The 27,112-nt window shown below is 37.4% G+C and overlaps 1 protein-coding gene across 2 annotated transcripts; it reads left to right on the top strand.

Annotated features, from left to right (window-relative positions):
• Positions 1–3,575: 3,575 nt before the first annotated feature.
• On the top strand, positions 3,576–27,112 carry LOC117171035 (lipase 3-like). 2 transcript variants are annotated; one of them, XM_033358083.1, is made up of 8 exons: positions 3,576–3,695; positions 3,894–4,098; positions 6,592–6,706; positions 6,781–7,024; positions 19,058–19,216; positions 19,705–19,792; positions 19,848–19,990; positions 26,838–27,112. In XM_033358083.1, the coding sequence occupies exons 1-8, from the start codon at positions 3,606–3,608 to the stop codon at positions 26,985–26,987; spliced, it is 1,194 nt and encodes a 397-aa protein (XP_033213974.1). In that variant the 5' UTR covers positions 3,576–3,605; the 3' UTR covers positions 26,988–27,112. The 2 variants fall into 2 exon arrangements, with proteins under 2 accessions (XP_033213974.1, XP_033213978.1); XM_033358087.1 differs by lacking the exon at positions 19,848–19,990 and having other exon boundaries at positions 26,838–26,965.

The following is a 27,112-nucleotide window of genomic DNA, read 5'->3' as shown; positions in this document are numbered from 1 at the left end:
CAAAGGCATCGATGAATGAATACTTTCCAGCAACATCCTTGGTCGCCATTAGACATCACAAGCTGAATTAATCCAAAAGAAGCAGGAAGGAAATTGAGCCTTTTCATATGAAGGGACTAATGCGAAGCACCGAAAGATCACACCGCACACTGTCTTTTATCAACGTAGGGAAGAACAAAAATAAAGGAGAACTCACGATCACACCGACCACTTTCAAGAAAACTGTCAAGAATCTGAGACACGGAGAGAACAGACTCATTCGAGACATTCAGAGCCACTGACCCGGTTGATGGGCCAAAGCGGTTTTTGAATCGCCTGCTTTCTCCCCTCTTTCGGATTATCGGTCCCAAAGGGGGCGAGTGAGGGTCAAGATCTACATCCGTTTCGAAGTTGAGACGGCAGTATTTTCATGATCAGTCCAACCTATCCTAATGGATTTTTAATTTGATTGAAATTCTTAGAAATGTAATTAAACAGGGCAGTAGCAAACCCGAAAACAGAGAGCCTGGCAGCTCTAACTGCTAGCCGACAAACAATGGACAACTGCTCTTCAAACATATCCTCACATCCATAAGGATGAAGGATGAACTGATCTCTTTAGGAATAGTTCGGCCGTCTGTTTCGCCTTATAATTTTCCACTGTGGATTGTTCCTAAAAAGGCTGACTCTAGGGGCGAAATAAAATGGAGTATGGACATCTATTATCGTTCCCTAAATGAGAAAACAATCGGCGATGCCCATCCATTACCAAATATTACCGATATTTTGGATCAGCTTGGAGGTAGTAAATATTTTTCAGTAATGGAGCTTACTCCTGGGAGAAGGCGAGTCGAGCTTTTCCAGTTTTAGTACGACATCGTCTATAAACCAAGAAAGATCAATTTGAATGCGGATGCATTGTCCAAAAATCCTCCTGAGTATGAAGCTGGACATAGAGGCAATGACGATTTTGCCTCCGGAAATGCAAGCAATGACCATTTTGCTTGGTCAAGTAATGACGATTTTATTTTCGATGACAATGAAGATTTTGTCTTGGAAAAAGTGATGGTGGAATTGCCGTCTTAATACAGGTCACTCCGGAACGGGTCCGATAACAGCAGTGTAACACTCCTGGGGATTCCGCTGATGCAGACAATTAGGGACCCCGAAAATAGTTCGGATGCAGTAACAACTACTTGCTCCAACTGGTGAAGATTGGGATCCTTTGGCCTTCAATGCATTAAGAAGATGTTAGGGATCAATGTGGAAACAGGTGGCGGGTCGTCAGGTGCCATTAAGTCGAACTCTGAGCTTCTCCCTAACGATTCTGGAATAGTCAACGAGCATGTGCCCGAAAAACTCCATATGGAGAATGAATGGGACTGAAGGCTCAGGATTCGTCTAGATAAATTGGATGATAGTGGAAGTGTAATCTTAAACTCAGAAGAAGGTTTAGAAAAGGTGCCTAGAATAACCCATGTTAAATCCGCTCCAGTAATAAAACCTCCAAATTGTATATCTTATTCAAGAGATAAAGTAATTATGGGAAAAGGTCCTATTGCTCATTTTGTTTCTTCTGACGGCTTGTTAGAATCCGAAAATAATAATGAACAAATTGAAGAACAATTGAATCAATATTTTTTTAACATTTCAAAGATTCTAATCTTCATTTAGTAATTTAGAAAGGATACTAGGAATTCGTGAAAATTGTATGCGAAACAAAGTAGTTAGACATATTACAAGAATTACACCTAGAATCTGACAAGAAAACATGTGGCAGGTAGAGGCTAGGTTGTCACTTGCGAATGTAAAATTTTGCTTTTATCATGAACGAATTGGTCTAGGAAGAGAAGGAAATAAGAGAATAACTAAGTAAGTGAATTCCTTTGGTTAATTACGATATTGTAAAGGAAAAGGTATCTTTCTTTCATTAAACTAACTCATCAAAATATAATAAAAATGCGAATGTCAAAAAGAAACTATTTGGCTCAATCATTGTAATTGATACATTAATTAACATCTAAAGAGAAATAAGGAAATTCAAATTTCGTGGGTAAATAAGGATCCCGCGCGTTACTTAAGATTTGAATCCTCAATTGGAAATTTGGAATACTTAATGAAAATAATACGTAACTATTCATTTTAAAGAAATAATATTTCAATATATGAATAATCTTTGTAATAAAATTAATAATATTTCCCCTCAAATATGGTGGTTGCGATAAATGATTTAGAAAATAATCCCTCAAATATGGCAGGGGGGAACTAAAATTCATGGGCCCAAATAACCCTAAACTATATATGGAAATTTATATTAAGGAAATTTGGGTTGTCCCTTTAATCTTCCTGATTGTGATTTGAAATGCTTTTTTGAAAAGCGTAGAAGGTAGACCTGACTGAAGAGGGAAATTTAATTTGAGTTTTGAAAAATGGAAAAGATAGTGTTAGCTATCCAAGCTCAGTTGAGAGATGGAAAAATCGATCCAAGATTACAATCGGGAAAGAGTTTGGCTGCCCTTGAGTGGCGGCACATCCATGGGTCGGTTAACCTGTCAAAGAGGATGGGAAATCGAAGTTTTCGATGAAGTTCCTGTTCTTGCCCAAATTCAAGAACTTTGTCAGGAGGCAGTGACATGGTGGTCCAAGAATTCGCTCTTCATTTTCTGATGAGAGCTTCCCTCTGTCAACAAAGGCCATGTCCTGCTTTTAGGATCCTCCCGTTTGTCGACAGCGGCACCCTTGAACCTTGGGGAAAGGCCTACTGGTTGATGCAGCAACCGCACTCAGAGAACAGGATGTATGTTGAATGGAAAGAATGCGACCCAAACGACGAACCGTCGATTTCAAAGTTTTTTTGCGTTGAAAGTGTCGTGGAGGATAACGCAATCGCTGGCCATATAAAACAATGTATATAAGAAACATCGGGGTTATAAAAAATAGTAGCTTAGGTGAAATAAATGAATATAAACAAATATTATACGAATACTCGTTCGCTGTATTATATCCGCCATTTTGTTTTCGTGATTTTTAACTTCGGATACATAATTAGCGACTTCAAAAACCTGTGAGTAACAAAATTTGACCAATTTTATAAAATTTCCAAATTTCTCGCCACTTTTTTCCGATTTTTGGAGACAATGGTTAAACAGCAAAAAATTGGCTAAAAGTATCAAATGTTCATAAAATAGAACAAACACATATCGATACATATCGAATTCGGCATGCTTCGCGATATTTCCTTTCAATTTTAAAATGTTAAAGAATGATAAGAAACTGACTTGTTTCTTTAATTTGTATACGTATGTAGAAGAACAGATGAATAGAATTTTAAGAAGAATCAAATCTATACACTTTTATAACAAAATGCCTTAGAAATTTTCAAGACAATGATGTCTTTGATCATTTGAATGTTTCATTTTTACTCTTTTCGACACATATTCTTTGAAAAGGTGTAATTTGATAAGACATAAACTAAAACGTGTTGCTTCATACGTTTTGAGCATTTAAAAATTGTGAACGCGTCAAGCTCAGTTATAAAAGCCGTTGCAAGCTGGAGACAAGTAAGAATTATTTACAAAACTTCAAAGCGAAGAAACGAAGACTTTGTTCCAGAAAATTTTTAATAAATGGAAAACATAGTTTCCATTTTTGCAATTCTTGTATGCAATGGAGTTTATTTCACTTCAAGCTCTCGTCCAGATTCAAGTGTTAACCTCGTAAGAAATATTTTAGGATTTATTCTCAGGAAAAAAATTTCAATTTAAAGTTACGAATTTTGGGATTTTGAATATACTTTTATACTATTATCATTATTTTTACATTACTATTATTTTATTTAATTAAACAATTTATTTTAAAAGAGAACAAATTAATTCTTTCATTAAATAAAAAACAAAAATTTGATTTGTTTCTAGAAAACATTAGTAAATGATTACGGTTACGCCTTCGAGGTTCATCACGTGACAACTGAAGATGGATATATTTTGGAGTTGCACCGAATTCCTGGAGTGATCAATAAAACATCAAGCGAAATAAAAAAGAGAAAAGTGGCTCTTTTATTACATGGCCTTTTGGGTTCTTCCTTTACTTGGATTATGATAGGACCCAAACGATCACTAGGTGAATATTAATTTCCTATACATTATTCTATAAAAGTTAATTGCTTACTCAATAAGAAAAAAAACGCTTTATTTTCGGCTGCTTAGGTCTAAAAGACGCGTACTGTGTGCCTTAATGAATGATGTTCGGTTATGCTTACTTTTGGCCTTTGGCGGCTGACCGGCTTGAAAAATTAAACATTTGGTTTGAAAGGCCTATTTTTAAATCTATAATTCAACTGTTCTGTTGAACTTCCGACTATTTGTGACGCAAAGTTCGTCCTTCTGAATTTTGTTAAAAATCATCTGTTATGGTAAAAAATCTACTGTTCTATTGATAATTCCTATTTTTGGGTAGAAAACATATCTTGAAATTGAAAACGAATCTTCTTGGTGAAGAATTCAACTCTACTTAACTTTGGGGGAGGCTGCACCATTTTACTCGCAACAACCGTCCCGTCACAGATTTTATATATATATATATTTGGTGAATCAAGATTGTCGGGTTGGGGGGAAACTTTAGCCCCCATAGCCCCCCCCCCCCGGACTCGCCTATACCCAGAACGTTACTTTTTTTAAAGCTAGATACCAGCATCTTTAAAAAAATCCTACAGCTAAAATCTTTCTCTTTTCGTGAAATCTACTGCTGGTAATTCATGATGCTGATTGTTCAAATTATCTCACCCAGCTGCTACATCGTTTCATATTTCTGAACATATTTCCTCGAGATCACTCTTCCTTCCTTTATATATGGGATACACAGATCATTCCCTCATTCCCCTCTACTCATGTCCTTTCTCTCCCTCTTTCATAGGATCTTCTCCATATAACTCTTCCTCCTATTATCTCTTTCTATCTTAAGAGATAGATACATCACTCCCACCTTCTACCTTTACCAGTATCTCTCCTCTCACATACTCCCTCTCGCGAGTTACCTACTCCTATCCCTTTCTTCCTTCCTAAAAAGGTAGCTCTGTCTCACTCTATCATAGTGGCCACAAACTCGTCGTCCCGGAAGATTATTTTCCTTGCCGTTACCAGATAATAATGCCACCCAGTAAGTAGCGTATCAAAGCTTAAGTTTCTTCGTTTAAAAACTAGATCATTTATTTCAAGATTGGTCTTCGCAGGTAGAAAATTCAACTATTTTATTAAAAAAATTCCATTTTTTGTTGAAATTTCTGAATTTAACTTTTCATATAACTTTTTTGATAAATAATTGTCTTTTTGCGTGAAAGTTAATTTATTTGGCTGTGATGACAACTGATTTGTTAAAAGTTATTTTTCTGTGAAATAAACTATTTGATAGAAAATTAATCTTTCTTTGTTAAAAATTAAATTTGTTGTTGCAATTTCATTTTTTAGGTTCAAAACTCAAATGTTTTCCAAAAGATTCGCCTTCTTAGTATGAAAAATTAACTGTTTTGTTGAAAATTCGCTTTTTTGGTTGTAAAAAAATCCACTCTTTGGTTGAAAATATAATTTATATTGATTTAAAATCTTAGCAAAATGGGGCCTACAATCACGTTATTTAAAGAAATCTATTCCCTTTATTATTACCCTAATTGTTTGTCCGGTTTTCCCGTCCAAAAATTACATTTTTCATGGTTGAGAACGATTTTACAAACTCCAAAGTGAAGTATATCATGTAACTTATTGTAAAAGTGATTTGCAACTTGGCAGCCCAAAATGCTGTCAAAACATGATGAACGTGGTGATTTTTCAATATGATAGGGAAATAATGAAGGGAATAAGTACTTTGAAGTAACATTAATGAAAGTACACTATTTATAAGATTTTAAAGTCGAAATATATTGCATTTTCAACCAAATAGTGGAATTTTCAACTCCAAATTTTTTAACTTTCTGCCTAAATGGATGAATTTTAAACAAAAGAATTAAATTATCGACCAAAAATATGACTTTTTAACTAAATATTTAAATTTGTCACAAAACGACACGAAAAATGTATTGAAAAAATAGAAACGAATCTGTACAATTTCCATTTTTGAAAATAATTTTTAACTAATTCTCGGTTATCTTTTGGACAGTGACCAACCTGATTGTATTGACATTGTGCAGTTGTGCACTTTTTCTAAATCAATATATTTTAATTCTGAACTCTTCAAAGTCAAATATGTCTACGATAATTAGTTAAAAAACCTGAAAACAATTATCGCATCAAGAAGAAATAGAGATGAAAGGCTAAAAGTAAACATCACTTTACAGAATTTTTATTCTGCATTAAACACTCTACAGTTTAAAACATTAAACTTGACTCATAATTATTTCTATAAATTCTTAAAAAGCTTCGGAATTTCTTCTTCCATATCTTCTGCATTCTTTTTCAAAATGTTGGTACCCTGATAAGAAAATAAGAAAGAAATTTAAGGCCTTCGTAGCGACCACCAAGTATTTTATTTTAATTGTGCAAAACTAATGTATCATTCGCTCCCCAATGAAAGAAGTTCTCTAGTTAAGGTTTTAAAAAATCTAACAAACGTATATTTTTTCAGCTTTCATTTTAGTTGATAAAGGCTATGATGTGTGGTTGTTGAACAATCGTGGAAATACTTACAGTAGAAAACACGTATCGAAGTTAGAAACAAGTTATGGATTTTGGGACTTTAGGTATACTACCATATTTTGATTACTATTTTTATCTTCTTCTTATTTAATTTTGATTCTGAAATTTATTTTTTAAGCTGGCACGAGATGGGGATTTACGGCTTGCCAGCCGCAATCGATTACGTTTTGAATAATACAAATCAAAGTAGTCTTGATTTGGGCTGCTTTTCCGAAGGATGTACTCAGACTTGCGTTATGGGATCCCTCAGACCCGAATATAATAAAAAAATCAAATTTGTACTGGCATTAAGTCCAGCTGTTTTCACGACGAATTTAAAAGGGTTTGCAACCCTTTTGACACCAATGACTACAAAAATGGTGGTAAGAATTTTCCTAATAATATTTTTCGGCTTAAGGGGTCGTCAGGACACCACCTAATACCTGTTGTCTTACTCCCGAGCTAGAGCTCGATGCTCGCTGGGGAGATATGGTACTCAACTGAAGGCTACTATTAATATATTAATTTTCCTGATGAACTCTATTCAGCGCTACTATGTTAAATTAAAGTCTTGTTTACTTTTTACAAATGAATGTGAATATCTCAAATTCTCCCAGCATGGATTTTTTCATAAGAATTTGGATTCTTTGGCAGTTAACTATATCCTAGTCAGGAAGTCGGTACCGAGTGTTCACGTCGGTACCCATCCTGGAAAAAACGATAAACTTGAAACCCAATATTATGTCATTAGTTACTAGAAAGAAAGAAAATTGATCCACAATCTGGGGTTCCCAATTAAGATTGAATTGAACTTCACTTTTCTCCTACGAGGCAAGCATTATAATTTGTATAAAATTCGACGTCCCAAGAGAGTTTACAGTTTCGATGATTCGAAATACAACAGCTTTCATTTGCAAAACTCAAAGACGATCCATACCTGATTGTATAGACAATGCGTACTTAAATTCTGGCCGCTTCAGGCATAATCTGGCAACAATGAGCAGATGCAAACAATGAATAATTCTTTTGAGAAAAAAGACTAAGTGTAATAGCTTTTCGAGCAATTTCTCGATATTTTTTCTTTATTCTTTTGATTATTGATAAAGGATTTTTTGAAGGTGGGGAAAATTAGTACCCCATCTCTAAAATGGTTATAGCCAATGAAATTCGACTATTTGGCCAGTGTGTTTTCAAAAGTAGTATATATAGTAGGAACTAACGTTGCAACATATTCAGTCTAAGTTTTCCATTTAAATTCTAAAGTCGACAATTTTGCGTACAATGTGGAGAGAAAGAATTGTAAAACGATTAATTTAAGTTACAAAATCAAAATTATTCATGAAGTTGAGAATGACGCGAAGAAAAAGAAAGACATTTCGGCCAACTTTCGCATATCGGCGAACACTTTAACAACTACACCTAGAATTGCTGGCTCACAGAGTATCTCAGGGGAGTAGAGCGAGAGCAGTTGCGACATTAACTATATAGATATATGTATATTCCATTCGGAAACAAGTCAGGGGGCCCTCACTGTTTACGTTTCCATCCCTCCGAAATTAGTCCAAGGCCATTTGAAGACAACCCCCGACACTTGAATGAAAGCGAGAGTTTGGTGTATTTTTTAGAACAACGAGAACATTTACCCTGCTTTCGGAGACTCTTTATTTCAACCGGATAGAAAACGCATGAATCTCTTATCTTTTCCTAACGTAGAAAAATCCATGGTTAAATGGTTATGAAGAGATCGAAGTAAAGATATTTCAATTTCCAGTGAGTACAGATTGTAAAATACACTACAAGATAAACAATTATAAATAATCCATCCTTAAATATTGATGATACAGAAACGAGACAAAAATTTAGTGTACAAAATCTGAGGCTAAAAAATAAAAAAATTGTTACAGGATTAATAATCAGAGAAAAGACTGCAGATTTTGCTTTAAAGTTAGGACAAGATCATTTTAAGGCTATCCTTAGGTGCCTGGATAAATTCAGGATTATAAGTGGCATTGTTCATAGAGTTTTGAGCGGAGAAAGTGCATCTGTTTAAGAAGTGTACTGTGAGACGTATCATTCAGAAGTGCTTCCAATCTCACTATAAGAATGTTCCGAGAAAGATATCTTTAATGCTGACGAATTTGGGTTGTTCTTTATATGCTGCTAATATGCGTTCCGCAGAAAAAAGGAAGTTACTAATTCGTGGATGACAATTTTCATATACAGAAATTGTGTTCAGGTAACGGATTGATAATTTTCATTGTCAGCAACGAAACGTCTTGGTAATTGTAGATGACTGTCCAGCTTATCTACAAATATTAATCCAAACCCTAAAAGCTATGATGGATATTCACTTACCACTAAATACATGATCCAAGGTACAAACGACAGATCAGGGGATTACGAAACACCTAAAAGTCTATTACTGAAAAAGACTCGTAAGAAGAATTATTAATATATTGGTAGAGAGAGGAGAAGTTGAAATCCATTTTGCTGGGAAGCAGGTTCTGCGCTCAGAGAAAGATAACTGACTTTTTTGGTAGTGCACCAGAACGTGTGTTCATGACGATAGACGAGTCGACACGTAAATAAGTCATGATGATATTTATTTCAATCGGTCGGAAAACAGTGCCGATCACCCAAGAGTGCTCGGTGCTGAAAATAATTCAGATAAACACGACGACGAAGCGGCAAAACGCCTACATTAAATGGTTCAAATCAAATTCAAGCACGGATTACCTGATAGCATATCGGGCTTTGTAAAAGCAAGAAACCCTGATACTTTAGACGCAGTCTTAAAAGTCGCACACCCCTGGAATAATAAAGTGCTCTTATTCACCAGGAAGATCTAACTACCAAACTAATTATGCTTCGCCCAATCAATATCCTTGTATGCCTCATCACCCTTATCCTTTTTTTTCTAATACGCTTGTGCAACGTAATGGATACCCTAAGACTAATCCTAACTCCAATTTCCGATCGCCGTTCAGATGCAGCGACGAGCGAAACCAAGGACGAGCGGTAAACGAGCGTCAGAATTTTAATGGCATACGACAAATCCTTCGCACCAACCTCAATCGAGAATCCCCAGTCGTATAATTTTCATCAACAGACTTCAAACAAAATAAAGCCAAACTTGTGGCTAACACCGGAGCCAATGTTGGCATAATTAAATTAAATTTATTAGATGGTGATCTACTGATCACACAAAATAATTCCATAGATATTACAGGTATTAGGCCAAATAAAATCTCGACTATAAGTACATTAAAATTAATCTTGTAAGATACCACGATATTGTTTCACGTGGTTTCTCCAGATTTTCCTATTAGTACAGATGGAATCTTAGGACGAGAATTCCTTCATCAGGAAAAAGTAGAAATATCATTCTGGCACAACACTATATCAATGCACTCAGGACCTACTAAACCTATTTATTTCATGGATCATGAGTCACAAACCGCAAAGGATCAAATTTCAGATTACAAAGAATCAGGACTAGGAAAATTACGTATCAAATTTTAGATTACAAAAAACCATGACTAGGAAAATTAAGTATTAAAGCAAGATCACGACAAGTTATCCCAAAAAAATAGCCAATAATGAAGTAAAAGAGGGCTATTTGCCATAAATTAAAGTAGAAGAAGGGTTGTGGATAGGAGAAGCTGTAGTTCGAAATTCACATGGAAATTGTCATATACATGCAATAAAAACCCAGAAGAGGACATAGAAGTAGAAATTAACCCTCAAGAACTCACTCCCTTCGAATATTATTAACCTAATGATAAAAACCACCAAGATAAATCGCCAATACAGGAAAAACCACTTAAAGCCAAAGTTCTGAAACTTTCTGCTCATCAACTTGTGGATTACCGCAAGCATTATCAAAACCATTCCAGCAAACAGAAAATTTTAAAATGTCAGCATTAGTAACCGAAAATTATCAACCACGATAAGTAGAACTAAGTCAAACAGAAATATAGTACAAGTCCGATAACTTTACAACTTCGGGGATGTAGGGGCGGAAAATTCTAGGAATTGCTAACTAATCAGATGCCCCCTCTAGTAGCGCGATATTAGGTGCACGCATGCGTAAATCATAGTCGCAAATCATTAGCAAAATAGCACACGTAGTGGAAGAACCACAATTAGTGGGCCTGCCGTGCGTGCGATGACATTATAATTAGTATAAATAGTCTAAATAGTCTAAATAATCTAAAGTAGTAGTGACAGAGGCTGACCAAGCAGGCACAGTTGTCAGTAGTATACCACCAGGATTGCCAAATAAACACACTCTGTACCCTAGTATTATTGTAACCTCGAAAATACAGGGTTGCCGAGAAAACTTAATACATCTTAGAGGAAATTTTGTGCATTTTCTTTCTGAAGACTGTGAGTTCGTCACATCGATAGGTCGTCTATTAATAGACATTAAATCTATTGATTCTGCAGAAATGAAAGATGTTATACAATATATACTGGCATTATCAAGAAAAACCATTTTTACTACTTGAGAAACACAAGGGCACCTTGTTTTTTTTTAAATTTCAAGCACAAATTTTTCATCATCCTCGATGAGTCGTTCCTTGGCAGGGACTGCATTTCCTTCACCTTTTGATCGTTGTTTTATGATTTCGACTTTCTTTTCAATTTCTTTACAGTTTTCCTTATGCTTTTTCTTTTTTTATAAATAATAATTATTATTATTAACAGAGTTGATTTTCAATTTTTTCTAATGACGTTCCATGCTGGAATTTCTTCCAGGTTTTTGTTAATTTCAATATCGCTATCGTTGAAAATTTCCTTTAAAATATCTATCATTTCGCCTGTCGATAATTTCTCCATTAGATATCCTTGATTTGAAATTCTAAAAGAGCGTCTATTTTCTCTTTCTACGGCTACCCTCAAATTTTGAAGGCCAATTTTTTAATTTTCATTTCTCAAGTAGTCAAAATGTTTTTTCTTGATAACGACAGTATACATCGTACAACATCCTCGAGGGGTTAGTAGCATTTGTCCTAACTTGAGACGTTGCTCTTTCATTTCTGCAAGATAAATAGCTTTAATGTCTATTAATAGACGACCTATCTATGTGACGAACTCACAGTCTTCAGAAAGAAAATGCACAAAATTTCCTCTAAGATATGTTAAGTTTTCTCGGCAACTCTGTATTTTCGGGGTTACAATAATAATAATGGGGAACAGAGTGAGTTTATTTTGCAACTCTAGTCGTATACTAGTGATAACTTTGCCTGCTTGGTCAGCCTCTGTTACTACTACTTTAAGCTCAGTAATCGAATTATTACTTATTTCTTTTTGACGTAGTTCTACTTGTCATGGTTGATAATTTTCAAATACTGTTGCTGACATTTTTAAATTTGGTGTTGTTTGCTGGAACGGTGTTGATAATGCTTGCGGTAATCCACAAGTTGATGGGCCGAAAGTTTTAGAACTATTTAGAGTTCAACAGGAACTTCTGCAACAATAAAAGTAACAACAGTGTTAAAATCACAACAACAAACATCAAAACAACAAAACAAAAATAGAGAGACAGAAGAACAAGATAATCCCACCAAAACTCCTCGGGCCCCAAACTGGGCAGAAAATCCTCGAGAAAGGATACCCGAAAAGCCAAATTTTAAATTTTTGATAATCGCGGGCAAACTCTCACATTCGCATGCTTGACATGAAACTAAAAAGAAGATGCTCAAAAATTACTTACCGAAAGAAAATGACGTTGCAAAATTTTCACTCAGGTCCATTGCTACGTTGTTTTCACGGCAATAATCTTTATAAAGCACAGTGCGGGAGATTGGAATAATTATCTGCAAAACAGATTGCATAGAGGACCCTGAACCGCGAGCAGACAAGGATTGCGAAGAAAAAGTATAAATTGCACTTACAAAGTGAATTACAATTTATAAACACAGCAATCACCCACATCCAGAACATTATATAAATAAAAACCTACACTAAAGGACAATTATAAAAATATCACGTGAACAATGTAATAATCGCATAGTCACTTCGTAGGGCGGAACATAACAAATTCATATCAGACACCTATAAGTAAAATTTTAATTAACACAAGTACAATTAGGAATATGTCAGTTGACTGACAAAATTTTTAACTAAATTAAATCATCGGGGACTATGATGATTCTAAGGAGAGAGTACTGTTACATCCCAAAATTTTACAATTTCAATGTAACGCTTAAAAATAAGAGCAAAATACATTATCCCATATAAAAGAATGTAACCCCACCAATTAAAAACATGCCCAATACCGATTTTCTCTGAGTTTGAACCCAACTATGGTAACTGTGCTACAGTCGGTAAGATAGAAACGACAAGATACATAAAGTGTTACCCTAGAGGGATAATATCTCAGAGAATATCGTTAAAATACCTATGCTCGATCATTGAGAAACTATAGTTGCAAACTGTATAGGTATAAAATACTTATAGTTAAGATTATAATTATTTAAATGTATTTATACTTTCAATAGTTCAAACTAACAAGAAAGCTAAATCTGAAAATGGAAGGTATAAATACACACGCGTGCTTATACACAGTAATAGCGTATCAATATACGCAGAATCGTGAACAAGCAAAAGCGGATCGGGCTACAATGAGTTAATTCACACTCGAGGTCAGCAAGAAAATCGGCGGTATAAAAGAGTTTCACTGTAATTATATTCAGCAGTTTATTATCAATGAGTAACCCGCTTAGTGGAAGAACAAATATATAGTCAGACACACTGTAACCGAAAGTGTCTGACTAGAGCTATCACCTATGGTTAAGTTAACATGCAATATTCGCACTCCTGAAAGGTCAAGAATACAGATGTAGTATGTCATAACGAGGTTCGGGAGTATCGAATAACACGTAGTTAAACAAAAGGAAGAAGTAAGCGAACACCGACATTCTCAAGTAGACATAATTATTGTTCATTGGAGAAAATTGAAACTTAAAAACAGCACGTATTAGGTCAAAATACATTATTACAAATTGTATGTTGTAAAACGCGACCATGTACGTGCTCATAATTGTCAATCACGTCAAATAACAAAGGCACTTAAGCGTCTATAAACACCAAGAACCTCCCTGTTAATTGTCTTTAGTCTCAAGCAATTATACTGGCGAGTTGATCTACGAACAACGAATAGCGTTGACAAAGTCGCGTACTTTAAAGTTCAAACTCAAAATAGTTGACGTGTTCGAGTCTGGTACTTGCTTGTGCATTGTTTCTTAAAATTCCTTAGTCGTTGTTTGAGTCTATCGTGGAATGAAGTATGCAGCCCCTGCCGGACCGAAGAAACCGAATGGAGCCTCTACAAAGTACCCGGAAAGACCCCATTGGGTCCCCATTCGGCTATTATTCCGTGACCTTCTAGAGCGAATTTCAACGCAGAATCCGAATTTAAACAATTTAAAAGTTGATTTTGCTGTTTTCTCGAGTTTTTTTAAAGGGAACCGAATGGGGACCCAATAGGGTCTTTACGGGTACTTTGTAGAGGCTCCGTTTGGTTCCTTCGGTCCGCCAGGGATCTTACACGTTCGTGAATAAAGAACTGAGAATCTGACCATCTCTGTCATTTAAAAACACTGAAACTGACACAGTTCCCATAGAACTGAAAAGTGAAAACGTATCAACAAATAAAAATAAATTTTCAGGCCTTACCACCCAGATAGAATGAGCACTCTGGTCTCTCTCTATCCAAATTTCCATTCCACCCGCGTCTATTTGCTCGGGAAGTGACAGCCGACAGCAACATCACTTCATAAGAGGAGGAAGAGGAAGAAAGGTGCCAAGGTCCAAAAAAAGGCAACGACAGTACTTAAAATATTCATTTAAAGTAATTGTACTCAAGACAGACGAGTGTTTCAGTTGTCTGACGTTGTGATTTTGTCATGATACGTGGCCATAGGTGTGATTTGCCGCGTTCCACTGGGAGCTGCTGTAATTTGCATAGATGTTAGTAGCTCCCAGTTAACTATGTCATGGCCGGGGTTGTCCCTAGTTGGAACACGGCTTATTGATTATTATTTTACCAGGGCGCCAGATAGGTCCATACAGTCTTTTGTTTCTACAATCCTATAACGCGGATTACGTCGTATGGTCCTTGCTTTTTACCCGCATATCCTCTCGTTACCGCGTTCTGGACTAAGTATTTTAGCTGGGTTTTGCGCATGATACTGTCTCCCTTTTTAAACACGGCATGTCACCGCCTGTTCTCGTAATTTACCTTTTGACGATCGAACGCATTCTCGTGGTGTAAGAAGACTAAATTCCAAAGCTGCTTCAATCTAACCATTCTTTGCCTCCATCTTTCATACTCTGGTGGGAGAAATTCGGGTGTGTCTTCAACCCTTCGGCGTTAGCCATTTCAAGGCTTTGGCTCCTAACATTGATTCAAATAGACCGGGCTAACCCCCACGGTGCTCAAAAGCCTTGATAATTGTCTCGGCGTTTGCACGTCTTATGGGTGCCAAATCTACCCGCTTGCTATAGAAGTCTTCGAATACTTCTCACGATGTGTACTTAGCCAATAATACTGGACCGAGGCTCTCCGGTATTACTTGACGATTTCTAGATGTGCCACTCATCCTCCAAAGTCTCCATTGTGGCTATAGGGATTGTTACCTCCTCCTCATGTATCTGAAAAAGGTCGTTTGGCACATGGTGCAACGCTCCTTTTTGATGGACAACCTTAAAATCGTACTTGATGAGGTCGAGTGCTCATCTCGACAATTTTCCGATTGGATTATGAAGGATATGCAACCATAGCAACGAGCTGTAGTCAGTGATCAGTGTGAAGGGAAACCCATTTGGGCAGAAAACTGAATTTTCTAATCAACCAAATCAAGATCGCAAAAGCGATCGCTTTCGCAAAGTTATCTTGCATTCGCGTCAAGATTGCTCCAATACTACTTCAGTGTTTCCGCGTCAGTCTTGAAGTCGAGTAAAAAACGAGGATACCACGAGGCCATTTCCCAGAACTGTATCAGTTGTTTTATTGTTCTTGGGGCTGGGTACGAGAGAAGGGGCTCGAGAAAAGGGGTATGCAAAATCTAATTGTCCCCTCAGCCTTTCGGGCCATTCCTACGGACCTGGACCATCCATCTTTTTGCATATCTTTTAACACCTTTGGAGACACATAACAATATCTATGTTTTATCTGTGGGTGTCCCCGACATCTGTACTATTAGCGATGCGGTCGGTAGCTGGAAGTAACTAAGGAAGGGCTTAATAGTCCTGGCAGCCAACGTGTGCAGACAAAAACGAAGATTACACGTGGCATAAACCTGACTGACCGTGCCGTCAGCAGTCATAACTGCCTAATTTAGTGCTGTATGCAACGTCACTTGGTACCTCTTTTTAATGGCCAAGCCAATATCTCCCATGACTGTTAGGGATGCACCGGCATCGATTGAAGCAAGGACCTTAGAGGTGTTATCAATTTGGGCAATCGTAAAGACTCGCAAGGTAAGCTCTATATCGTCACTCGGAGGACCATGGACCCATCCCTTTGTATGCATATTCCGGGGCAAGAACTTTTCTGGGGACAGTCAAGCCAGACCTTCACCGAACGCGGATACTACACGTTTATATTTCGCTGCTAGGATCGCCGAACTGTTATATGCAGTAAATTCGTAACGTTTTATTCCCCCCTCCCCTAAAATCGGATCTCAGGTTCGCGTTTACTTGACCCATTTGTATTTCGAGATCCATTGGCCTTATTAAGTGCTATCGAGTTACCTGAAAATCCTGAAAAAATCGTAAGCTCGTGAGAACTTTTCTAACGGAGCTTTCCAAGATTCATTCGTCGTCGTTGATTTTTGTTTATCTCAGAGGCCAGATAGGATTATCCTATTCGAACCCCGTTAGGCCATGTCTGGTTGCGACAGGCAGATCGGCTATTTTATTATTAAACACTAGATACGGAGGAGGAATGGGCCACATAAGTGAGAGAAAATTCTTTTATCTTAATTATCCGCTAATTTAATTATACGGTTTCCAGACCAGAGATACCGGCTGTCAGTCGTATGACTACGACGCTAGTAGCGTCTTTTTCTGAGCCCAGGCACACGGGTAGCAGGTGCGTCCAAGACAGCACTCAATTCACCTTTTTTATTGAGGGCAAAACCCACGCGCAGCCTCGGCCGTTTCTTTCGCCCGTGAGTAAAACCTACGAGCCAGAGAAAACTAACAGCACCAAATCAAGGACGGCCACTCACCTTTTAGCATTTTATATAACCACACCTTGTCTCCGTGATCGATTTTCTCAATTTACGGAGCGGCAAAAAGGCGATCTTCCCTTTTTCGACGTTCCGTCGAATACCTGCTGCCTCGAGCAGCAGGGAGACGAACGAGATCCAATGGGCCGCCCTTGGCAATGCGCTCATTTGCAACAGTATCCGTCGCGACGATTGGTTCCGTCTTACGGGTTACTGCGGTTCCCATTGGCCGACTGACTGTTAGTTACAAGATGTATGCCTCCCGCCTCGGCCAACGCGTGGTTGCCTAGAAACGTGGCGTGAATCGTGAATTAGGTCTGACCCGGGGCCTAACCCACTACCGCTGCGTTGTGGTTCCGGCGCTTCACACTTTGTCCACAGTGGTTGGCCGACGACCGGCTGTTAGTTAGAGTCGTTTGCCTGTTATTTACTACATATCAACTTCAAAGTATGCCGAGTCACAGTGTTAGTCTTCGTCGTTGCAGCCCAAAGGGCCACCATGTGTTTTCATCTTCTCCAAACATCCCGGTTAGTCTACTCCAGTGTTAACTGATTTCTCTGCTTGTTTGTAGCTAGTCTGAATTCTAACAGGACCTATTCTGAATAACCAACAACCCAATTTGGACAACAATAAACAAACAAACAAAAACTACTATTGTAATCTGCAAAAAAAATTTTAAATTATTTTCAGAAAAAAGATTGAAGAAAAATGAGAAGGCAGCCAACCACATCCCGTTTCTTCTTTTTTCTTTCTTTCGTCCTTTTTATTTTCATTACTATCAACAGGTGCTCTCTGTTTGATGCCTGAGGATCGAATGAGGATCAGTAGGCCAATCAGTTGTAAATAAAATATAAATATCTGTTAAGGTTGTATGTAAATCCCATCCCCGTACAAATAGTAGAGTTGCGTGGGGCGCCGTCAAGCCATACCACTTTGAAAAAGTTTCACGGGCCCGCAGGGTGAAGATTTCAGTTTGCTACTGGCACAGAATTCATAGGATGTGCGTATACGTATAGTTACCACTACTATGCCAGCGACAGATTCGTAGATTGTGCAACGTCGCAATTAAAACATAACCATGGCTGATCAACTGTCATGTGCGTTTGAACAGCTTGGTACAGCAGATAAGCTGGAGAGAGGGAACAGTTTTGCTGCTATGCGATACTGTTATGTTAATCCGTTTGAAACTGACTAAAATTTCAATGTTTTTCATTGAATTATCTATGAAACTACACGGTGGAAAAACTTGATATGTATTTTTTTTAATTTGTACTTTCAAGCAGCGCTAATACCGACATTTTTTTAATTTCTCCACCAGAAATTGATATTTTTACATACAGCCTAAATGTATCTCACTATGCAAAATGTGAACATTATTTCAGTTAAACTCATGCTCAGCATCAACAAATACCTTTTTATGTCTGGCAAGAACACTCTTCTAATAGCGTCCTAAACGAACATCACTTTTGTGTTCCTCTACCTTAGTATTGAAAAGTCTGCGGTTTGTACCACGTAATTTATCTCACAGATACGGCAAGTGATCTTGCAGAAAAATCGACCTTTTTCAAAACTATCTAAAGGATTGATCGTTAGATTATTGTTTTTTTAAAGAAGTTTGCATCATATATACAAGGTGCCCCAGAGTCAGCTGTTGAGACTTATATGGCTATATAAGAGTTAAAAAATTAAACTGAAAATTCCTTTTCCACAAATCAGCTTAAGCTATAGTGTTTGAGTTATAAAACATTTAAGGCGGACTTTATACTGCATTTTGCGGTATAAGCAGTTGTGTAGGGTGAGCGTGAGATCAACGTACTGTCGTGAACGCTGTTCTCCCGTCTCAATTCCCACCTCGAGGCTCTCTTTGATAACACTGCGTTGGAATACCGCTCACGTCCGCACCTCTGTTTATATGACATGACTAATAAGTCTAGCTAAAGTACTTTATGACGCAAGAAATAAAACATCAACTGATTTTTGGAAAATTAGCATAATACAGTAGCCTCTGGTTGGTCATCACATCGCCTCAAATAGCTTAAAACTCGAACTCGAGCGAAAGACAATGGAAAGGGTCTGCTAAGCTATTAGGTATCAAGTGGTACCCTCACAAGACCTTAAGCCTAATTTTTATTTAAATTTTATTTCTTAAATACAAGTTTTAAGCATACTTCCAGAGTCTTTCCGAGAGAGTGGGATATTTTCAAGTTTTCCCAGCTTCAACTCTATTTCGAATTTTCTTAAGTTATCTTTGCAAGGTGGAAAGCATGTTTCAGCCTGCTTGCATTGCCATGATATCTTGGGTTGTCGGAGATGGACATGAACAATTGGATCGGGTTTGTTACTTTTTAATATATAAATTTATTGTAGAGCCTCGGTGTAGGTCATAACTCTTCATCGAGTTTCAATTTTTTTAAATTCATAATTAAAGTCTCAAGAAATCTATTCAGGCCGATTTTTGAATTTTTCTTTTTTACATTTTTATAGATTTTTTATAATAATTTTTTATCAAGTATACGCTATATAAAAATTTAAATTAACCAAAATTCAAAAATTGGCCTCGACAGATTTCTTGACCATTTATCACTGAGTTTAAAAAAATTGCGAATGTATGAAGAATTGCTTGGTAATCTCTAGTCTATGCCCTCTATTTCCACAGCAGGCATAACTTACTGCTTTTTTAGTAACAATAGACAATTTAGTAACAATGGGCTTTATAGCTTGAGCCCCAGAGTACGATCTCGTACGAGCCTACATTGAATAAATAAATCAGTGTGAAGTTACACATTTTTCTGCTTTTCCTTGTAACGTTCTATTTTTCTAGGCAATTATAGAATATTTTCTAAGCTATGAGCCTGCTGGTGGTTCAATCAAACAACTTCTGCATTTCCTACTTGGACAATATTATCCTGGTATGTAAAATAATAAGATTTTTTTTAATTTGAGTTTTAATGTTATTTTCTTTAGGTACTTTTAGGCTTTTTGATTATGGGTCCGTAAAAAACTTACTATTATATAATTCAACGACGCCACCGGACTATCCCCTTGAAAATGTTAATTTTCCATTTGCCATTTATCACGGTCAAAATGATTTCTTATCGAGCCCCAAGGTTAGTATAAATCATTTATAATAATAATAATGTTGCAGATAACAATAATGTTGCATAATAATGTTGATGTCGTGGTAAGGCTTAAGCTTTTCTCTCATGACTTTGACGGCTTTGTTGGCGGTAGCATTACTACGGACAGGGATTCCCATGCCAAATAGGCTGATAACGAAGAGGAGTGGGACTAAGTAAAACACCAAAACCCATATATGTAAAATGGAGAGTATATTAAAGATTTTGAAACGCTTGTCGCTTCCCGAGGATCGTCGGCAAGCCCCTGGAGCCACAGCTGGGGACCACAGCATGCGGGACGGTGGCAATTGTGAGCTGCGAGATGGTCAGGCAGATCTCACTAATCAAACAGCTGGCCAGTAAGAACATCTGCGACAAACGGTAAGCAGTTGAACATTAACTGTGCCTGCTAAGGATGCTTTGGCTAGCGTTAGCTATTTGCAGCCAACCACCTCGACAGAAATACCGTGGGAGAGCATCAATTGCGATACCACAATAAAAGAGGATTTTATGCGTTTTTAATACGAAAATGCGAGGTTTCATATGAAAACGGAAAAAGAATACAATTTAAGAACAAAATTTCTTGCAAAATATCCTAATATACAAACAGTCGCACTAAGAGATCTTATCGACAAGGTGAAGGACATCAGGACTAATCTAAACGTTACAGAAGACCGAGCAATGGAGATTAAACAACAGGTTGATTTGACGTGGAAAAACGATGGCAATGAACATCAGTTAGAGGAAGCCGCATCAAATGGTCAAGCAGGTGCAATTGATGTTCTTCCTCAACCTATTGATGATCCAACACTACCACATCCCCCAGAGGTGGATGGCCTTATACAACCAGAGGCAAAGAGCAGAGGTTAAGCAACCAAAAAAGCGACGAAAATGGACATATTATATGAACAGAGATGTTATGCGTCTTTATTTTTCGGCAGAGAAATGTGGGCAAAGCGTAAGGAGAGTACACCACAGACATTTACTTCAATATCCGGAGTTAGCTACAAAAATAAATGATCATACTTTGGCAAATCAAAAACGCTCAATACCTGTAAACAGACTGCGTTTGGCAGTTGAAATAGCTGCTATCAAAATGGAAGTGGAAAAGCAGCTTCTTATTGATGAACTCGCCTTAGAAGATCTGCACAATGAAGACTTGATTGATGATGAGGGCATAGGTGCTAGGGATAATGAACATAATGTACCGGATCCATTAGAACTACATCCGCATATTACTAATGATGATGTGAATAGGGAAATGCAAGGAAAACTACAGCACCTTGAAAGGCAACGGAATGAGATCCATATGAGATCCATAATGGAATATCAGGTTGGATATAGATTTCACCAAATAAAGGTGCAAATTCGGTCGATTCACTCAATATAAAAAAGGAAATAGAACCAGAATGCTGATAAACCATACTACTAAAATCATCCACCCTCGGCACATCGAAACATTAACACCATCAATATTGGATGAAATTTTGGACTCTTAAGGACGGAGACCTGATGTTCTTACTGCCAGACCGCGTCGGTATAAGAACAGCAGTGCACGAAGGCAACAAAAGCAAAACTTTCAGATTGATAAAGGAAGGTTCTATCGTGAACTGAGAGTAAAGCCAAATAACCAGCAAGGCACCAAAGTCCCTCAGTTGGAAGTTATGACTGACTACTGGTCGGGTGTTTGGAGAAAAATGAACAGATACAATTTAGACACTGCGTAGTTCAAACTGGAGGAAATAAGGGTAAGAAATAACCCTAAAATGCAACTGACAAACATCACAGCTTTAGATGTTCCATCGGTCTTTAAAAGGGCAAGTAATTGGAAAGATCCAGGTCCGAACATAGCGCACAACTTCTGGTACAAGTACCTGACGAAAGTGCATCTTGCGTCAGCAAGGTGTTTTCAGAAGATCATTGAACATCCAGATCTGATGCCAGGCTTTATGCTCCAGGGTACTACGTATATGTTTCCAAAAAAACCAAACTCACAAAATCCATCTGATTTTCGACCGGTAGCCTGTCTTCAAACAATTTATAAATGTATTACAGCTATCATTGCTGATAAGGTATATTCTCATTGCGACGAGAATGACATTCTTACAGAAGAACAAAAAGAATTTTGTTAAAACTCGCGAAGCTGTGAAGATCTAGTCACCATAGACGGTGTTGCCATGAATCAAGCTCGTAAGCATCGAAGGAACTTACATATGATATACATTGACTACAAACAAGCGTTTGCTAACGTGCCGCATGACTATTTGCTTGAAGTCTGAAAACTTTACAAAATCTGCCCACGCATTATTGACTTTCTACGCCATGCGATGAGGCTCTGGGATACAAGAATCAAGTATTTTGATAATATACGACGAAGGATAACTAGATCAATACGCTTTGCGACGGGTATATTTCAAGGAGACTCCTTCAGCTCATTATGGTTCTGTTTAGTTTCGGATCTATTGAGTAAAACACTAAATAGCATGTCTCATGTGATCAGAATTCATGATGATGAGGATGGTCATCAAGTGATCCATCTTCTTTACATGGATGACCTAAAGCTGTACGCTAGTTCAGCCCAGGAACTGCAGCAAGTCATCAATGTCACAAAGCAGTTTTCCAATTATATCCCCATGGAGTTCGGACTAGATAAATGTAGGATAATGCATTTAATCAGAGGGGAATTAGGGACCGCAGAGTTAGAGAACGAGTTTGAAAATGGCATCGAGGCAATGGGTGCAGGCAAATCATATAAATATCTTGGTATTCTTGAATCTAAGGGTATTAAACATACGATAGTTAAGACAAGTCTAACGACTGCCTTCACTGCGAGACTCTGATTAATAATGAAGAGTTTTCGCGACTCGGCAAATAAAATCAGGGCAATCAACACATATGCCGTCCCTGTCCTCACGTACTCCTTTGGACTCATAAAATGGTCTCACATTGACCTTGAAAAGTTAAACGTTGTAGATGTCAAAAACTGTGTGAGTTACAAGTTATACATCGATCGAGCACATTATTGAGGGCTGTTGCGTAATCGCTTAGAGAAAATATACGCACAGACCTAATGATGTAGCGGGCATTATGCATCAACAACTTGCCCTAAGCCTAGGACTCTTAAAAGAATGGATACCTTTCTGTAGATTCATTAGAATGCCCGTTTTGGAAAGCGAAAACTACATCTCATATTGGGATGTTACTATCCAAACGGATCGTCTCGTCCGAGCCAATCGACCTGACATAGTGATGCGAGAAAAAAAGGTAGAAGAGTCCACATCATCGACATTGCTTGACCGCTTAACCGAAATTTGCATTCAACCTATACAACCAAGATCTACAAGTGTAGCGAATTAAGGCATGAAGTAAAGACCATATGGAGGAATGTGAAACATGCATCTATTCATCCCATTATGATTTCAGCTACAAGTAATGTGCACGCAAGATGCACTGAACATCTTATACATACTGGAGTCAGTAGGGTATTGGCAGCAGCTGAGAAGAAGGTTTCATTTAACACCTGTCGCATTGTAAGAAACTTTCTTGACCATCAGTAAGTGAGCGACTAAAAATCCGTGGAATGGCAGATGGTAGCTCTAAGAAAGCATCCAGAGGTGACTGTTGTCACCTCCAACGCTCGTGGCCGCTCGTAATTGTATACCTATAACATAATCGGAGGAGGTTTCAAACATCGTATTAAATTAATTGAATTAACTTATGGAATTCTAATCTCATCAGTCACTTTACTTAGTCCGTGGTTCTGATGTATAACCAGGTTTACCAGAGTGAAATTTAATAAAATAATAATAATCAGTTAGGACGGCGTAGGCTATTATTCAGTTGGAAGTGGCAATAGGACCGAACGGAGGGTATGCCCAGACAATGGCTGCATAAACGTTGAGTCAATATGCACCCGGAATATGCTTATAAATCCCCCCAGTATTTAGAGGGCAGGTATCCTTTTTACGCAAAGGGGGATATGAAATTGTTTATCAAGAAAAAAAGCAAAATATAATATCCAATAATGCCAATATAAGAAATATGAGATCCAAAATCCAGCGAAAATTTTTTCTCAGAATGAGCAAATTAGCTGAATCCAATATTGCAATCCCTGACTTGCTCCCTGAAGATGTTAATCTCTAGAATCTGATTTGGGTAGTTTATGAAAAGGCCTGAGCAAGAGTCGCGCGCATATTGCACAGCTTCAGATTAAAATTTAAACGGCTAGATGACATGCATCAAATGTTCAGTGCGTGATTAGCTACATTAGGAAAATTCCACCTTTTATACTCAACCTTCTCGTCTTTTCAACAAAACGTTATGTGCCGTTAAAAATTCACCTACACGAGAAGAGATTCAAGTCTTGTGAGAAAAAGTATATGGAGATACTCATAAGCTAGATAAAAAAGCTTCAGATATCTCAATGTTCCGTAACTTTTGCCAAAGGCGACTGTTGTAACGCCCAGAAGAGGAGTGAAAAATAATTACCGGCCCATAGCCTGGTTAAACACTAGCTACAAGCTATTCACTGGCATCCTCAAAGAGAGGATTTGCTTATAAAACGCCTCAGTATTTAAAAGATCAGGTATCTTTTTTACGCAAAGTCATTTAAGAGAAGGCGGCCTCTCTGCTTAGTGACAATAGAAGTAATGATACTTCTGTACGCCTGAGTAAGACTCGCGAGCGTATTGCACAGCTTCAGTTTAAGATTAAGACAGCGCGACGGCAACCACTTTTTCTTTAGGGAAAATTTACAATTTTTATTTAATTCTAATGATCAAGGCCTTATTTTATTTTTTGAAGGATTCTCTAAATTTCCATTTGGATTTATTTTATTGAAAAAATGAATTAACAAATCATACAGTTATTATTGCTATAAACAATCATAGTTTACATTTTAATTAACAACACTTAGATATAATTTTTGAGAATCTTTCAAAGAATAAAATGAGGCCTTGATACGCAACTTTTAAGATTAAGTGTACCTAGTATACATCCTTAAACTGTTAGCCTCTTTAAAATAGGACCTTAAAATCTTTTCGACGGCGGTAAATAGGTACTCTTAAGCAATTGGCATGAGCTTTGGACTGAGCAAGTGTGCCTGCGTCCATGTATACAAAGGAAGACTAAAAAATACATCATCGCGTGAAGCTTAGATCTTCAGCCCATAAGTGGAAATACTATGTAACATCTAGGTAATGGAGAAAAATATGCATATCTTGGAATACCGCCAGCGGAAATCCAAGTTGTGTGTGTGTTAAAAATGGCTCTTGAGAAAATGTATCGACAAATTCTCAAAAAAATTTGGTCTCCCGAATTATCTAGGAAGAATTAGCATTAGGAGACCAATATTCTGACCGTTCCTATACTGCTCTACACGCTCGGTGCAGTAAAATGGAGCGTCGATGAGTTTAGGTAACTTGACTGAAGCACACATAATATAATGAAAATCCATCGAAGTTATCATCCTAGAACATCCCTAACTCGTATATACCTCCCCCGAGAAAAAGGGGGTACAGGTTTGCTGAACTTATAGTGTCTTCATCAGAGAACGGTTCTAGCTACAGCCTCTGCAGTTCTAAAGAACAAAGATTCTCTAATACCATCGGTATATCAACATGAAGTGGTCAATGTTGCGGCAGTTCTATACCGTGTCTCAGATAGGGCCGCAGAGGCGCTTGGTCTACCATTTGATTCCAGCGACACTACACAAAAAAGTCATGTACAGGAAGCAGCACACTCGCTTCTACTGAAGGAACAAGCTGGAAAGCCCCTTAATGGTGAATTATACGGCATTATATGTGGAGTAAAGCTATCAATGAGTCTGTCCAATATATTTCTCAAATTTTCTGGATTAAGGTCGGAGACGGAGAGATTCCTTTTTCCCTTTTAAGGCGGCGTTATAGAAACCTTATTTGATCATGAGCGAATATTGCCATACGCCCAGAGGTACTGGAGTCCATTGTAGAAATTATTCAGTGCAAAATCTACTAGAATCTCTCATTTTCCACCACTCAACGTATCAGTTCTACAAAGCCTGATACTGTCCTCGAAGATCTGAAGACCAAAATAAGTTACGTTATTGAGTTCCCGGCACCAGCTGACAGCAATATCAAGGCAAAGGAAGAAGAAAATCAGGCGAAATATAAAAGTTTTCTTTTTGAACTAAGCAGGCTGTACCAAGGCTACAAAATCCAATTTGTGGTGCTAATAATTGGCTGCCTTGGAGATATAAAAACTTCATTTCTTAGCCAACTCAAAAAAAATCCCAGCTGGTCAGTCAACACTGCTCTTCCTAAAATTATACAAAGGTTGGTATCTCTCGGACTTTACGTTGGAGGTACGGGGTACGAGCACTCAACCTCATCTCATCAGTCACTTGACTTATTCCGTGGCTATGATGAAAAAACAGGTTTATCCGAGAAAAAGTTTGAAAATAATAATAATATAGTAGCGCTCAGAATGCATCCAGAGGTGACTGTTGTTGCCTCTTGAGCTTGCGGGTACTGTTTAAGTATAACAGCGGTAAAGGGCAAACTCCAAAAAACTCGAGGCTCCAATTTTTGTTTCTACAACATCATCGCAAAAGATTTCAAACATCGTATTAAATTAACTTATAACATCCTCATCTCATCAGTCACTTGCCTTAATTCATGGCTATGATGATAAACCGGTTTCACCCAAGAAATAGTGTAAAAAAAATAATTCAAATACTATAATAACGGTTCGTAATAATTAGTCGATTGCTGATGATGAAAACCCGAGTTCATCCGAGAAAAAGTTTCAACAATAAAAACAATGACAGTCAAAGTACCAATCATACATATTTTTATTTTAGGATATCGAATTACTTAAAGGAAGACTTCCGAATATTGTCGATGCTTATATGATTCCTGGACAATGTAATCATTATGGTTTAATGATAGGAAACAAAAGTGCGAATATTTGTTATAAACGTGTCCTCGCATTAATGGAAAAATATGATTAAGAAAAATCTTAAGAATTATAGACGCTATTCATGGACTTACAATTATTGTTTAAGGAATTTTCTACCTTGATGTAGAGCTACGCAAATTTCTTTCAATTAGATCGTTACATAAATATATATCTACT

The sequence above is a fragment of the Belonocnema kinseyi genome, chromosome 1, assembly GCF_010883055.1.
Source record: "Belonocnema kinseyi isolate 2016_QV_RU_SX_M_011 chromosome 1, B_treatae_v1, whole genome shotgun sequence".
In the NCBI taxonomy this organism is placed as follows: Eukaryota; Metazoa; Arthropoda; class Insecta; order Hymenoptera; family Cynipidae; genus Belonocnema; species Belonocnema kinseyi.
This window is presented reverse-complemented; position numbering and strand designations above follow the sequence as displayed.

Coding starts and splice junctions, on each gene's coding strand:
- LOC117171035 (XM_033358083.1), top strand. CDS start 3,606: ATGGAAAACATAGTTTCCATTTTTGCAATTCTTGTATGCAATGGAGTT. Junction 3,696..3,893: donor CAGATTCAAGTGTTAACCTC/GTAAGAAATATT, acceptor ATTTGTTTCTAG/AAAACATTAGTAAATGATTA. Junction 6,707..6,780: donor TATGGATTTTGGGACTTTAG/GTATACTACCAT, acceptor TTATTTTTTAAG/CTGGCACGAGATGGGGATTT.